This window comes from Charadrius vociferus, unplaced genomic scaffold (genome assembly GCF_000708025.1).
Source record: "Charadrius vociferus isolate BGI_N301 unplaced genomic scaffold, ASM70802v2 scaffold190, whole genome shotgun sequence".
NCBI classification, from domain to species: domain Eukaryota; kingdom Metazoa; phylum Chordata; class Aves; order Charadriiformes; family Charadriidae; genus Charadrius; species Charadrius vociferus.
The window spans coordinates 6262299-6277274 of NW_009646608.1; the positions used below are offsets into that span (position 1 = coordinate 6262299).

Here is a 14976-nt window from a genome sequence, read left to right on the forward strand (position 1 = left end):
AAGTAACTCAGTGCTCCAGATAAAAAGGTTGGTTTCATCTTGTGGGGCATGGCAGCTTCCCACTGTTTTGCTCCTCAGGGTGGGTATAATGGAACCAGAGTGTTGAGGAGCTGCATTAGTCTCTGACATCCTTCATAGTGATTGTGTACTGCCTTTGTCTTGGCATGGGCAGTGTTTGTGCCTCCAGTGATGATCTGGCTTCAGAAAATTCAGTGGCTGAATTTGAGAAAGTATTCCAAATTCTAGCATCCTCATTTGAACTCATTCAAATTACTTTGGTAAGAAAAATCAAGCTGGAATTCTTGTGCAAAAAAAAAAAAATTTTTTTTTTTTTGGTGGATTTGCAGCTTTCTGTGGAGTTCCAACTAGAAGATGCTGTGAAACCAAAAAATGAAGGAGGAAAAAGTAACCTTTTTGAAAATCAGTTTCCTTCTGGGGTTAGTTCAAAAGTTTCAGAAGGGGTTGGCTTGCTCTTTCTTAATTTTCATGTATTAACTATGGAAAAAAAGACGAATTAGAGAATAATCACCATGTCGTAATATAATTTGTAAGACTGCCACTGAATTGGCCAACACCTGGAACTAAAACAACTATTTTGGAGTAGAAAGAATCAGCTGTGTTTGTACTGAAGCTAAGCTTGTGGCTGATTCCTGGCCTGGGAGCAAAACATAGCACCGGTGGTTGCTAGCAAATCCTGCCTGTGTTCTCTGCTTTTGTGCCACTGTTGTTTGTCTGTCCTAAATGCTTAAATAAATGTCTGGACTCTGAAGTTTACAGGGCACAATTAGAGTAGTCTTCTGTCTCCCAACAAGAGTTGAGCTAATACCATCTTCTTGCTGGAACCATGGAGCCCACTGGGTCTGAATTTATCCCAGCACTTGATGGGTGTCTAGGATTCTCCATGGGGACAATTAATTTTTTTTTTTTCTATAGGGAATCCTCATGCTTATCTCTAGCAAAAATGGCCTTGATGACTGAATACAATAGCTGTTTTCCTTTGCTTTAGGAGGTATCTTACATCATTTATTTCCAAGAGGCAATTGCTAGAGCAGAGTGGAGAAGTTGGAGACTTTCTTATCCTTTTCACTTCTTTAGGGGCCATAGGGTTAATTTAGCAGAGCAGTTTTATCTCCAAACTGTAGCAATGTATGTTCTTGGCATAATGAATCAGCTGAGTGGCATCAACAAAGAGATTTAAGCAGATAGACAGAAAGATAAATATCTCTTTGTTCTGCCTGGTAAGCAATGCATTGCTCATCATATTTCAGGATGACTGTAATTCAGTTTTGTGATTAAATATGCTGCATGTTTTCCAGTGGTCCCTGTGTTCCTGGCAAACACTTCAAAGGGAACTGGAATGCGAGGAGGGCTTCAGAAATGTCCACACTAACACTAGCAGTCATGAGACTCTTGTCTCCTAGACTGAAACCCTAGCTTTAGAGTCTCTTTGTCCCCCCAGCACAAAATCATAATTCTGTCAAAACTGGGGATATCTTTGTAGTGTGACACCCTTGCTAATTTAGATGCCTCTTTAACCATTTGATGCTTCCACACACTGGCTGTGCATCCATGGGAAATGTTTCTGGCTAACTGCACAGATTATTCAGGTCAGATATTCTGTGCTGCAGTGCTTAAACTGCCCTAGAGAAGTGGAGGGTCAGTTCTAGAAGCGTGGGAAACTAAGATGACATTAAGCATTCCCCTATCCCCCATCCCAGCGTCAGCAGGCAGAACTGAAACTCTTGCAAGGAAAACACTATGCCAGTGACAGGTTTGGGGAACGCGATGAAGACAGTACTTCCCTGTCAGAGATGCCAAAATAAGGAAGACAGACCAAAAATGAATCAAAATAGGAAGCACCATCTCTAAGCACTTCTGAAATCTGCGTGGAAGGGAGATCTTCCGCTACTGCTGAACACTGCCCATATTTAGGGAGAAGAAAAGGGATTAACAAAAGAATAACAGTAAAAGGGTCAAAAGGCATAGGACATTTTACCACTTACCACACAGATCATGCATATTCACTCCAGGAGGAGTGGGTTCTTGCTGCCTAAAAATCTGTGCAGTGCTGCTTGTACCTGTATGATTCATTTCCACCATCTGTATTTGTGCCAAAATATAGATACATACCCATGCAGGTGCATCCCTAGATGGAGAGACCAACAGACACAGACAGGTGGGGAGGCCTCCTTTTTCCATTCTGCCTTCTGGAGATCTTGGCATATTTCCCCCTTCATTTATTTGCTACTTTATTGACTATACAACTGAAAAAATGGAACAAAAAAATAAGAAAAACACTGATGACATGGAAGAGCAAAGGAGAATCAATGAAATAAGACAGGAGAAACAAAATGAATGGGTTTTTTTGCCCCTTCAGCAAGTAATTCTCATTGCTTCTGATCAAAGTGTTGAGGGAACTATAGTCCTGCCTCTTCCATCTTCTCACAGAACAGACTAGCTCAGCTTCACTTTCACAGCAACTGTTTTGATCTTAAAGGTGATAAGTGCTATAGAAAACATGAGCTGAAACAAATAGCGAAGTTTTGTTCAGCTTCTTCCGTGCTTTTCATCCAGTGATAAAACTGAGTCATGGGACAGTTGTGTGTTCTGGTCCCTATGGAGCGAGGACCCAAGTGTGGAAGTCTGTCTTGAAAGATGTGAGGAAAACATTGCAAACATGTTTTATGAGAATTCTTTTTTTTTTTTTTTAAATAAATTCCCCAACCAGCTCTACCTACAGTGCTTTCCAATATTTCCCTTGTCCTATCGACATTGACACAGAAAGCTTAGACTTCAAGCACTGAATGCTAGGGGCTATAAATCCCTAGATCTAGTCCAATTTCATCTGCCTCTGAACGGTTCAGGGAATCTCTAAGTTTGATCCAAATTGTCCCTACCTTACACTCCCTGATTTTCTTCTTCTTGTCATGTTTTATATACTTATTGACTTTTTGCAGAGCTTCCTGAGTAATTCTTCAAGGAAGATTGACTGATTTAAGGGGTTAGTCATCCTGCAGGTTAGTAAACATGACAGCTGGTTGAGGATTAACAGGAAATCATGAATAAAATCATTTGGATTGATAAGGGATTCTCAAGCAATTAAAGTTTTCTTGCAGAAAGTCAAATAGAAAAAAGAAATGGAGTGAAGGTCAAAGGAGAAGGATGACTTTCTACATGCTGACAAACATTGAGGCCCAAAATAAAAGATGTACTGGCAGAGTTAGTGTGAGGCGGTTAACAACAAGGGGATAAAGTGCTAGAGAGGACTGCAAGCCAAGGTGTAGGAGACTGGGCAGAGCTGTGTAAGACTGGAATAGCTGTAGGACCAGCAGGTCAGTGTGGAGGCATGTCAAGAGGATGATGTGAAAGTGCAGAGCAGGACTGAAACGAGTTGGTAGACTGGTCTGGGGGTGCTTTATGTTGCCTGCCCAGTGGTGCCAATGGTAGAGAAAATTGCAGGACAAGACCAGGTAGCAGAACTACCCTCCAATCCCTTTTCCAGGTTAAGAGATTGTTAATGCACTGCAGAGAGCAGAATTGGGCGACTTCCTTCCCTGTTCTAATACGTCCATCTACTTCATCACTGGGATTGAGGTTTGCTGCCTACTGCCTGCTTCCTGCTTACTCCCTCCATGGCTTCCCTTGTTACTGATTTTCTTCATGCAGCATCTTACCCCTTTCTGTTCTTTTTCTTACCCTCTAGCTGCTGCTTCTGTCCTGTAAATCCCAACTGATGACTTTAACGTTCCAGGTGTGAGAGGCTCTGCCACTCTGTTTAATGAACTGGAAATGAATTGGAGCCTACTAGCTGTGGAGAACCCATACCAAGAGCCATCTGTTGTGGGCTGCAAATGCTGATTGGTATTCAGGGAGCTGAGCTCCAGCCTTACGTATGCTACCTGGCCCCTTGGCTGATTACTGAGCTCCTGACAGCTTCTAATGTGTATCACAGCGAGGAATGTCAGGACCAGTCAGGAAAATATGTTTAGGCAGGGTTGGTTTGAAGGGAGGGAGCCTAGAAGCTGGGATGGCTTCATGTTTGTCCTGTGGGGCAGGGCAAGGAGCACAGTGGGAGAAGGGATGTGTTTTAGAATACTCAGCAGCATTTGTATTTTAGCACAAGTTTTATAATCTCCTTTTAGCCTGATATCCCAGGGCTGCATGATTAAGGAAATATTGCAGCTTTCCTTTTATATTTTTATAAAGCTTACTTTTAATTTTTTTTTCCTCGTGCATGCCGTAAAGCCTTTAAACATTGACATAAATGCGACCTTTAAAATCTCAGAAACAGAAAGCAGCAAAAAAGAAGCCCAAACTGCTGTTACTCATGTTGGTGTTTTGCTAATTTTTAAATACTGCGGGTTTTCAGAATAATTTCATTCATGGCTTTCATCATATAGGTATGCGTTACAAAGTTAAATATAATTTTGGTGGCTGTGACAGGATTGTACAACTACAAGGTTGCTGAATTTGTTGATCTCAGCAAGGTGTACTCTCAGGACTGAAGTACAGCACTATGTGGAGATTATATGGCCTGGTGTTGACAAATCTTATTGTTCTTTAGCTTTTCTTACTCCTCAGGAGCTTCTTTAGTTTCAGAAACTCTTACGGTGTTGTAATCAGAATTACGTTTATTAGCATTTGAAAGGAGATATGGGCTCTGCCCTCTCCCTACATATGGTTTGGTTCATCTGGAGGGTTCTGGAGCAGCCATTTCCATGTGGACAGGAGAGAGACTGCTTCATTAGGAAATAAAAGCATCCTACTCTGTAAAAACAAACAAACAAAAAACCCCGAAAACCAAAACCCCCTACAACAAACAAAAATTGCAAAGCCCCTGCTTTTTACCGAGACCACTAAGCAAGAATGAGCAGATGTTAAAGTCTGAGCTTGAGCATTGAGTAGCCATGTGGTTATCAAACAGCACAAGTAGTGGAAAGAGTTTAATTCATCCTTTTCTCTTTGTTTTCAGAGTCTAACAGCCGGCGGGCAGTGAACAGAGGCTACCTGGGTGGATTGCTGAGACTCTATCAAGACTGGCATCACAACGATGTCTCCAACAACTACATTTATATTCGTAGGGGTCTTCTGCTTTGCCTAAAGCACATCACCAACATCCAACTGGGCAGGGAGACCTTCCTTGGTTCCCGGGGTATGGAGATTCTCTTCACAAGTATACAGGTAAATGGTGCTTTTGTGCTTAAGTGAGATGGATTGGTAGTTAGTGCTAGAATTTCCTGCACTGTGAGGTAGAACCTATAGTTTTATCCTGAATTTATATAGCATACAAATGAAAAAATAATAACGTTAAAATAAAAAGTATTGACTTTTTCACAGTTTGTACTTCAGTACAAGCTGAAATGTTTCGGTTTAAAACTAATTTTAATTCTTACTGATCCTCATGCGAATTACAGTCCAGGCTTTTTAATGCTTTCTTTTTCTCCTTCCCTGTGGATTGTGCTGTCTGCTTGGACTTCCTCTCCCAAAGAACAGTGCAGTGTCTACACAAAAGCGTTGCTTAGGTGTTTCATGAGATGTTTCTTTTCAGGTATCCAGATGGATAATTCCACCCAATCAGTCTTTTTCCACGAAAACACCTTGATTTAGCCAGGCCTTTGCTAATGAGAAACATCCATCAACTGTTTTTCATGAGGCCCAACTTTAATCTTGTGAAACATTAATGTGGATTCATCAAGGAAGATGACATGGTTCTGAGGATGGGATCCCTGTAAGGTATAGAAAGGGCAGGTACAGAACAGTAATGGCTTTCTCCAAGTCTGTCACCAATGTTCTTAATAGCCTTCTTTGGAGAAGTCACTTCTGGAGAATACTTCAGTTCTTGACCCATGTGATTCCACAAGGAGTTGTTTCCATTGCCATTCTCACTGGCCAGTGCCTTATCTCATTCTAGCACCATCACAGACAGAATGAAAAACCTGTCCCCTTCTCCTCGAGAAAATCCATTGCCTTATGATCCAGTCTATTTGCTTCTTCACCTTTCCCATCACTGTCATGAATAATTCCACTGGGACTTGAAAAGATATTTCTTACTACTAGTAGATGGTAGGGTGGTAGAGTTTTTTCCCTTAATTTTCCTCATGAGGAACTGACTGTTTTTTCAGGTGGGATGTGGTGACCAAGAACAGCAGATCTTCAAAGGAGTATGAGCTCTGTTAATGAGAAGTCCCTGGTCTGCAGAAACTTGAATAGGGAGGATGGCAACAGCTGCTTGAGGGTGGATGTCAGCTCACTCCCTCTTGAGAGCCTTCTACAGCCCATGTAGCTTTCTGAGCTAACATCTCCTGATAGCTCAGCCTGGGAGCAACCCCATGGAATGTACAAACATGGGGTCACCTTGGGTGAACAAACAGGAAATGACACACTAAGACTCCAGTGAACACTGATAACTCTAATCCTTCCAAAGGTTAGAAGTGGAGCGGAAATGACAGCTTCAGGGGCTTCCAGTTGTTTGTTGTTTTTTTTTTTTTTTTCTCTACTGTGTGCTACTAGGGAGATCTTGGAAGGGAAATTACCAAGATTAATAGATTCAAAACTTGACATTGCCTCACTTCTTTGGGATATTGTCAGTCTTACAGTGTCTCTCAAAGACATGAAGTGTCGGGAGAAGTCTGGCAGCCCTAGGAGGTATCACTCATGCTCTTCCCTCTTCTGATCTGAGGTAGAGGCTGTTGCTGCTCCTAAAATCTTCATAATCTTCATGGTAGACAGAAAATGGGAAATCTATCATCCTGAGAGAAACTGCAGGCTGTAGGAAGAGTGAAGGAGATGAGGCAAGGCAAACAACTCCTGCTTGGGAAAGCAAAGTCTCTTTGTGTGTAGACAACATTTTAATGCCTTTAGGAATTTGCTGGCTGTGGTGATTAGCCTTGGCCAAACTCTGAGCAGCTAATGAGATTTTAAAGGTGTTAAAAGCTGGCAGAAAAGTTCTGCTGAAACTTTTAAAATTTTTTTAGTCTATTGAAATTGAAAGTTTTGCCAAGATGGTTTTGTTTTAACAACCTCCAGTAGAACTTCTATTTACAAGGTTGGTTTTCAATTGAAACCTTTCCAGCTGCTTATTGTATGGGCTGATGGACAGCTGAAATACCTGAGCTTTTAATAGCCCTTAAGCCTATGTCTTTACAGGAAGAGCCAACAGTTCAAAGTCTGTCTCCTTACATAGATTAGAAGCAACTGCTACTTTATTTGAGGGGAATTTAGAGATATTTTGAGTTCTGCTTCTACCTGGAATGAAAAATAATTTTAGATAATGAAATCATTCATGAAAAGGAAGCACTTTCTGCTCCCATTTCTTTTCCCCAGCTCTGCTTAGACTTTCATGACTGTTAAATGCTATATTCACATTAGCAACTGGCTAGCTTTGTGTGCAGTGACAGAGAGCTGCCTACTCTGAGACAAGAAAACAGGTTTGTATCTGCTTTAGGAGAAACTGGTGCACAGAACATTATTTTGCTATTTTATCATTGATCCATCTGATTTCTTAAGCTCGCCTGGTTTCTCTTCAGCCTTCCTGTACTAGGGTCTACTGTAGGATAATATTATCCTATACTCCACTCTGTTTACCATTAGTAGCATCCATTAACTTTATTACCTTTTGCCTTAATGTCATGTTGAAACCTCCTTTTTTCTGTATACATCCTATATGTATCATAATATCTGGACTATTCCGGATTCAGTTGAGAAAAGATTGAGTGTGAAAGCTAAAAAACGGATCCCCTGAAATCAGGTGAGCTTTATGTGGGTTTTCTGAGCTTAAAGGTACATGATATCCTGCTGCAAAACAAATGGGATAGTTTACACACATACAAAGCAGTCTCCTGTCTATTTTTCAGATGTCAGTAAAAAAGGCTTTACCAATATAGTGATGGAACATTTTTTTCAGTCATCTGTAAACTGTGTTATCTTGGAATCTGAGACACTTTATGAACAGTAATGAAAACAGTCCCACAAATTCCCTGTAAGATATCTGAAGGCTTGTTTGCACTTCTGAGCTAATTTTGCTGTAAAGAAAAAATGACTTTCAAACAGCATCATTGAATAATTCCATGCATGGAAGCTTATTTTCTGGATGAATATACCTTGGTCTTGACTATATCAATTCACTTGGCGGTGAATTAAGATGGCTGGCCTAAGGCAGGCATTTTTACAGTCCTGTGTTTGCTGTTCTAGTAGAAACAGAATGGTTTTAATAAACCATAGTGAGACTGTTCAAGAATGTTTGGTTGTTATTAAAGGAAAGATAAGGAAAGTTTGTCTACATGTGGGAACAGAATAAGGACAGCAACCAAACACCATGTGAAAGAATGAATAAATTGAAACACTGGAAATAGAAACCAGTTCTCCTTGGTGTTTGCTCTAACCACAATAAAACTTCCCTTGGAGATGCTTTCAAAATTTTCTTTTCTCTCTCCCTTGTTCCTAACAGCCAGAGATCTAGAAATACATATTAAGATTCTTGTAGTGAGTCTTGTAAACATGTCGGCTTTAGATGATTTTTCTAGCTTCCCTACAGGAATCCTGGTTAATCTCACTGAATCTTATAATGCTGTTCAATCATACGTGAGAAAACAGAATAAAATCCTCTACAACCAAAAAAAAAAAAAAGCCCCACCCCAATACAGCCATTTTCTTGTTCCTGGTTATAATGAAGTACTTCATGTTCTTTGGTCGACGTCCTGGTTCTGCTGACTTTTTTTTTTTTTTTTTTGGTCCAGTCCCAATCCTAACTATGGGCTGTCAGACAATGGCACAAAGTATCTATTCTGCCCTCTGGCCTGTTCCATTTTACCTGTGCTGAAGGGATGCAACAACATTAAATTGTATTAGAATGTATTGTTATATTACTCTTTTGCCTTGTGGAACAGTCATGCTGGTTGACTTGCACTCCTGTTATGATGAGCTAAGTCTTAGTACCAGGCCACTAAAGATAACATGCTGATAGGCATGGTACAACTTAAGAATATAGGTAGAATACGATATTGATTAGTCAATCTCTCTGATGGAAGCTGTGGTATAGGTGCGCTGTGCCTGGGAAAAAAAAAGCTTGGTTTTCTGAGCGTTGCACCTATTGGTTTTAAACTACTTCACCTTTTTGCAGCAGCTGTATTTGCTTATCCAAACTCTGCCTCTTATATTGAAGACATACACCTACTATGATCTCCCAGAAGGTCTTTGCTTTTAGTTCTGGGGTAAGGGGGTGGTTCTCTTTGCAAAAGACCAAGGACCTCACTTGCATAGCATGGTAATAAAAACACAGAAATATTCTATGTCTTCAAAGTACATCTGGGCTCTCATCGCTCCTGCATGTCTGTTTCCTACTCTGGATTATAGGAGTAGAAAATGTGGGATACTGCAGGTATTTAATATTTTATGACTAGGTAATATACAGTAATCTTTCAGACTATTGGGCCTAATGTGTAACCATATAGAACAGAGTACAGTGAAATAATGGTGTAACTGTGTTAACTTACCTGTGTTAGTCGTGGCATGATAACTCTGGGTGTAGTTGTGGTGAAGATGCAGAAGCACAGATTTTGGTATGGGTTTGGTAGCCAAAGCATACACATGGGCTCCCTGCGGGTTTTTAATCCATATTAAAGAATGTAACTCTTCAGTGCTAAAGTTACCTGTGTTGGCTAGGATATTGTAGTTTATGCTACTGTTGTGCCTTCTTTCAATCTATCCTGACTATAATGTGTTAGAGCCGGGCTAGGGGATGCTGTGTCTTCTAAATGACTTGCATCAATGGAAGTCCTTTGAGGTCTATGCTAGCCTGTATTTCTGTAAGAAATTGACTGCAAGAACGTGAGATCTTGCTGTCCCAGACGTATTTCTTTAATGGAAAAAAGAGGGGGAGGACACCCAAAATGAGAAGGGAGCAGAAGAAAAAAGCCATAAATACAAAGATTTCATATTCCAATCAGAAGAGTCCCTCTGCTCTGGTGGATTGTGTGTAATAGGCAGGACAACTAGAAGAGGCCATTCTTAACTTTGTTCTCCTTTGGTTCCTAGGACTGTTTATTTTGCAAAAATCTGGATCCAATCATAACCACTGTAACTCAGATTTTGAGAAAGTGCTACCCCAAGGAGCCTCTGCCTGTGGCAACAGTAAGAAGTTCCTATTCCTTCCCTCTTCCTGGGAATGCCAAGCCTGAACATCCATGTGAGGGATCGGAAGGTAAATGGCTGAAGGGTGAGTTTAGTAAGAGGAAAAGGAGCATGACATGAGAATGAAATGTGGGAACTGGGGAAGGGAGTCTTGGCAGCCTAGTCCTGAGGTTTACTGTTGAAATTAATCTGATGGCCTACAGTGTCACTCAGTGGAGATGAGACTACTCCCAGGTCTCCTTGTGTTGTGGTTTGTGCCAGGCCGTTCACTCAGGCAGAACGACAGATGCTCCCCCCTACCTCTCTTTGAAGAGAGAGGCAAGAGAGAGACACTTAGGAGTTTAGAAGGAACTAAACGACTTTAATGAAATATTAATAATAAAATAAAAAGGAAATAATGAAATAGATACAAAACCCTATCAAGCTCCCAGGATAACAATCACATCACCGGCTGGCATTGTCCAGACTGGACTCAGTGACAGACGGGAACTGATTCTGGATCTGGATTCAGGATCGAGATCAAAGGCAGACGAACTGACAGAGTCCTCCTGGGATGCCGGCCACTGAAGAAAGAGGGGTGACCCTTCGGTCCCTCAGCTTTTATACTGAGCATGAGGCAGATGGGATGGAATACCCCGTTGGTCAGTTTTGAGTCCCCTGTCCTGTCCTCCCCTCCCCGCAGGTGGGACACCTCTATGCTTTTCTGCTTCTGACCCCAAGAGGGGTGACCCTTCGGTCCCTCAGCTTTATACTGAGCATGAGGCAGATGGGATGGAATGCCCCGTTGGTCAGTTTTGGGTCCCCTGTCCTGTCCTCCCCTCCCTGCAGGTGGGACACCTCTATGCTTTTCTGCTTCTGACCCTCCAACGGGGCACATAACCGAGTTGGCTGCCCGTGGGTGGTATCACAGTGAGTCTAAGCAAGAGGATCTCTGCGTACCATGTCTGGACATCAGCTATAAACATAAGTGTTATTCCCCTGAGTGTGAACACTGTCTGCACAATATGCTGTTAATCTCAGTAGTTAGAAGAGGCCTAATTAAAAAGTAAAGTTAATGAACAAAATTGGTCCTGTTTTACGTCAAACCAGGACACCTTGAAGCCTGGAGATTCTGTTTGGAGACTAAATGAGAGAAGATTAAAAAGAGCAAGGAGAAAAAACAAATCCTTCTATTATCCAAGAAATGGAACAAAGTGGGCATGGCAGAGGCTGGAGATGCCACTGCTCCACAACAACAACAGAGGGAGAGACAATTGTGCCTGTGCCTGACTGGGTGGCGGAACACTGCCCTGTAGGTATTTCAGTAAAGAATTGCAGGCAGTATTATCCTTCTTGTTTTCTAAAATAAAAGTAGATAGCGGTCACGCTGCATGAGTAAAAGGTGCAAGCACTTGCTGGAAAGCAGAACTTAGCCCCAGGCAGTACAGCCACTCTACAGAAAAGGAGAGATGGTAGACTCCATGATACACACAAGCAATTTCTCTGTTGCTTTCAGTTTCATATGGGAGATGCTCAAATACTATAATGATGATAGGAGTGAAACACTCTAATCTAGATAATATAGACTAAGAGCATCCTGTAATATCATTGCAGCCAAGCAGAAAATCGCTGTATTGCTTCGTAATACGAGTTGGATCCATATCATGATTTGTCCGTGGTTTTGAAAGGCAGTGCTGGAGTCTGAGAAAACAGAGCTTTAAAAAGTTGGAGATCTAGTGCCAAATTCATTTATACTAGATTAACAAATGGGATCCGCTTTAATCGGGGTTGTGGTGGGTTGTAGTTTGAAGGCGTGTGTGGCACACACAGAAGATATTGCACGTGTCTCGGGAGGGCCTGAGAGGAGTATTGGGTTGAACACCTTTGCTTCTACCTCTTTTCTATTTCTGCAGGTGACTATGAGAGTGATGGAGAGGAAGAGGCTGAAAAAGACGTGGATAATGAGGATGTGGAGAGTAAGGAGGAAGTAGGTATATGAGCCATAGTTTCCTTAATCCATATACTGGAAAGTAAAACTCTTCATGGTCCATTTTGACGTCCTGATAAGCTGTCTAAGCAGCTAATGTAGATATGCATGTGGTCCCACATAAATAAACTACATGAATAACAGAAGGATACTTGAAAAGAGAAAAAGAGAAATTACTGACTTTCACTGAACAGTCCCCTGCATTTCTCTTAATTGCCATACTTGTCACCCAGGATGGTGCGTGTTTGGTGACTTCTCTGTTCCTGCGGAGTGACTGACCAGTGACTGTTAGAATTATACATGCAGTCAACGATAAATGATGGATCTTTGATTCCTCTGGGGGTGTAGACCAGAAATGGCACTTAGTGGGGGGACAAATTAATTATTAGCTAGGAAAGACTAACCCTCGTTTCCTTCCCATATCAGATCATATTTGTGCTGTGCACATATCCTAAGAAAAAGGTTAGTTCTTTTAAGCCACAGCTGGGCCATTTGAGCCTGGATTCCTTCTTCATTTGCTGCTGCACGCAGACAAATAATATAATGAATTCTTCAAGACTGCTGACTTCTCCTTTTGCACTTTCCCTGGCATGACCTAACTGGCAACAAAAAAAAACCCCACAAAACCCTAACAGCTGAGGATGAGACTGCAAAACTTTTGGTTGTGAAAGTACATATAAGCGCATACACAAATGTGAAATATTGAATGCTGCTAATAAGTCTTAGCCATATAAAGTGGTTTGGGAAGGCAAATTAAAGAAATGAAGTTGCAAATACAGTCTAATTAAATGTGATTGAGACTTCTATGGAAGGGCGTTTTCATTCCTTGCCGTGTCTTTTTCTCCTCAAGTATTAAACTGATGTCACCCAATGAAAAAGGGAAGTTAAAAAAAACCCAGCACAGTAGCTCAGTGTCTTAACATGCCCCTGTCTAGCTGTTTTTATCTGAATATTAAAGCTTGTCAAGATGCTCATTAGGAATAAGGCTTATAGTGAGTTTTTCTCCTTGTTTAATTAGTTATTCATTCAGAAACAGATCCTATATGCTTCTGAACTATTTCACTATTCATAAGGATTTACCAAGTATATGTAAGTGGGGTTTTTTTTTTCCAAAGAACTTACTCTGAATATGAGTTTAAAGTACTGTTTGTCTGGTGTGCTGGTCATATATCACCCATGACAAATCTTTCTAAAGTGAAAACAAGCTGGGAATGGATAATGAACTTTCAGTTTACCTTTTTTTGTATGAGATATCACTTGCACAATGTTTCCTAGTATTGATGTGATTTACAAACATTTTTGCAGCTACATAACATGCGTCTATGCATACTAGTAATACCAGCCTAACTGAACCTTGGCTCTACACTTCCATCAGTAACTGTTCAGGCAGTTTTATGAAAATCAAAATTATCACATCAACCATCTATCCTTCTCAACTCACATCTTCAGCTAGTTTGAAGCTGCTTTTGCATCATTATGCTGTTAGCGGCAAATCCTTTTAAACTGACCTCAAATACTCTGTGCAGCTCTTCACGGCCTTTTCAACTAGGCCCAAACAGCAATTCAAACTCTGCTTTGCAATACAAGTGTGGCTCAGGGTTTGAAATGTCATGGATGCTTTTGCATTCTGGCAATTTTTATTTTATTTTTTTCTTTTGATAACAGCTTTGGAAATTAGTCTATTTATCAGGAGCAAATCACTTCTTTGCTGGCTTTTGGTGGGGCATACTTGCTAATGACACGTTGAATTATTTGAATAAAGCTGTAGTGTAACGGCCAGTCGTCAATGCCAGGTCTCCATACTTCCCTCTTCCCCCATCTATTCCTGGTTTGTTGTGCAAAGACTGAATGCTTGACATAGTTTGGGTTTGGTTCTTGTATCTGATACAGGGGAGGCTGCACATCAATGCACAGTTGCCTTTGACTGTGAAAATTTCAGATATGGTTCTTATCCCTGATTTGCTGATAGTGGAGATCTGAAAAGCTTTTTTTCGTATAAAAATATCAAGAAAATTGGGAGAGTATAGAAGATGGATTGAGCAAGAGTTTCAGATTTTTACAAGTAACGTTGAGAGATAAAAATAAAATATAAGCAATTGGTGCCTGCAAGTTCAATGATACAGATGCAGGCCTTTCTGTTTGATTGGTGGGCACTCAGAGAAACCACGTGGCTGTCTAAATCAAAGACAGAAGTGTCAAGCTTTCTAATTTTGCTGATAGTCTGTGAGGACAATTTTGCCTTCAATATACTTTGAGAATTTTCTTGCTAAACATACATTTATTTGATGATTGTTTCTTTGAATCAGAATATTACTAATTATATCTTGAGGACCTGTGCCTACTGGTTTACACAACATAAGCAAGGGAATGGGTGATATGCTCAGAAGTAACTAATAGCTGTAGGTGTCTCTTATTTTGAAACCTGCCAAGCTGATCTGCTTATAATAAGGGTTGAGTTTCAGTCTTGATGCTTTTTTGAAACCGTCTTTTCATGGTATCTCTACTTTGGCACTCAAATACCAAAGCATCAAATTCCCCTTTTTCATGATGTAGTCTTCCCTCTTGTGCCTCTATTTGCCATTCCATAAATGACTTCAACAGCCTTCATGAGTATAGGAAGAACAGTTATGGGACTCATTAAATGAGTATGATATTGTTAGAAATCAAGGGTATTGTGCAGAATATTGCTTTAAGTGTCATCTCGTGGAGCATGTTTAATATGCATGCTTTTCTAATTCTGCTTTTGTAGGATTATGACTTGGAGACAGATGTGAACAAATTGAGGTCAAGGCCAATGCTTGACCGACCAGAGGAAGAGATTGGACAATATGAAGCAATGTGTCCAGAACTTTCCTATAATTTTCAGGTAGTATCATGGTGCA

At 40.8% G+C, this 14976-nt stretch overlaps 1 protein-coding gene across 1 annotated transcript in view; it reads left to right on the forward strand.

The window, feature by feature from the left end:
• The window catches only part of AGBL1 (ATP/GTP binding protein-like 1), a 372591-nt gene that overhangs the window by 133222 nt on the left and 224393 nt on the right, over positions 1 to 14976 (forward strand). Inside the window, exons 7-10 of the mRNA XM_009887663.1 lie at positions 4973 to 5181; positions 10033 to 10198; positions 12021 to 12094; positions 14844 to 14960. Coding sequence (XP_009885965.1) covers positions 4973 to 5181; positions 10033 to 10198; positions 12021 to 12094; positions 14844 to 14960 — 566 coding nt within the window. The remainder of the gene's footprint in view (positions 1 to 4972; positions 5182 to 10032; positions 10199 to 12020; positions 12095 to 14843; positions 14961 to 14976) is intronic.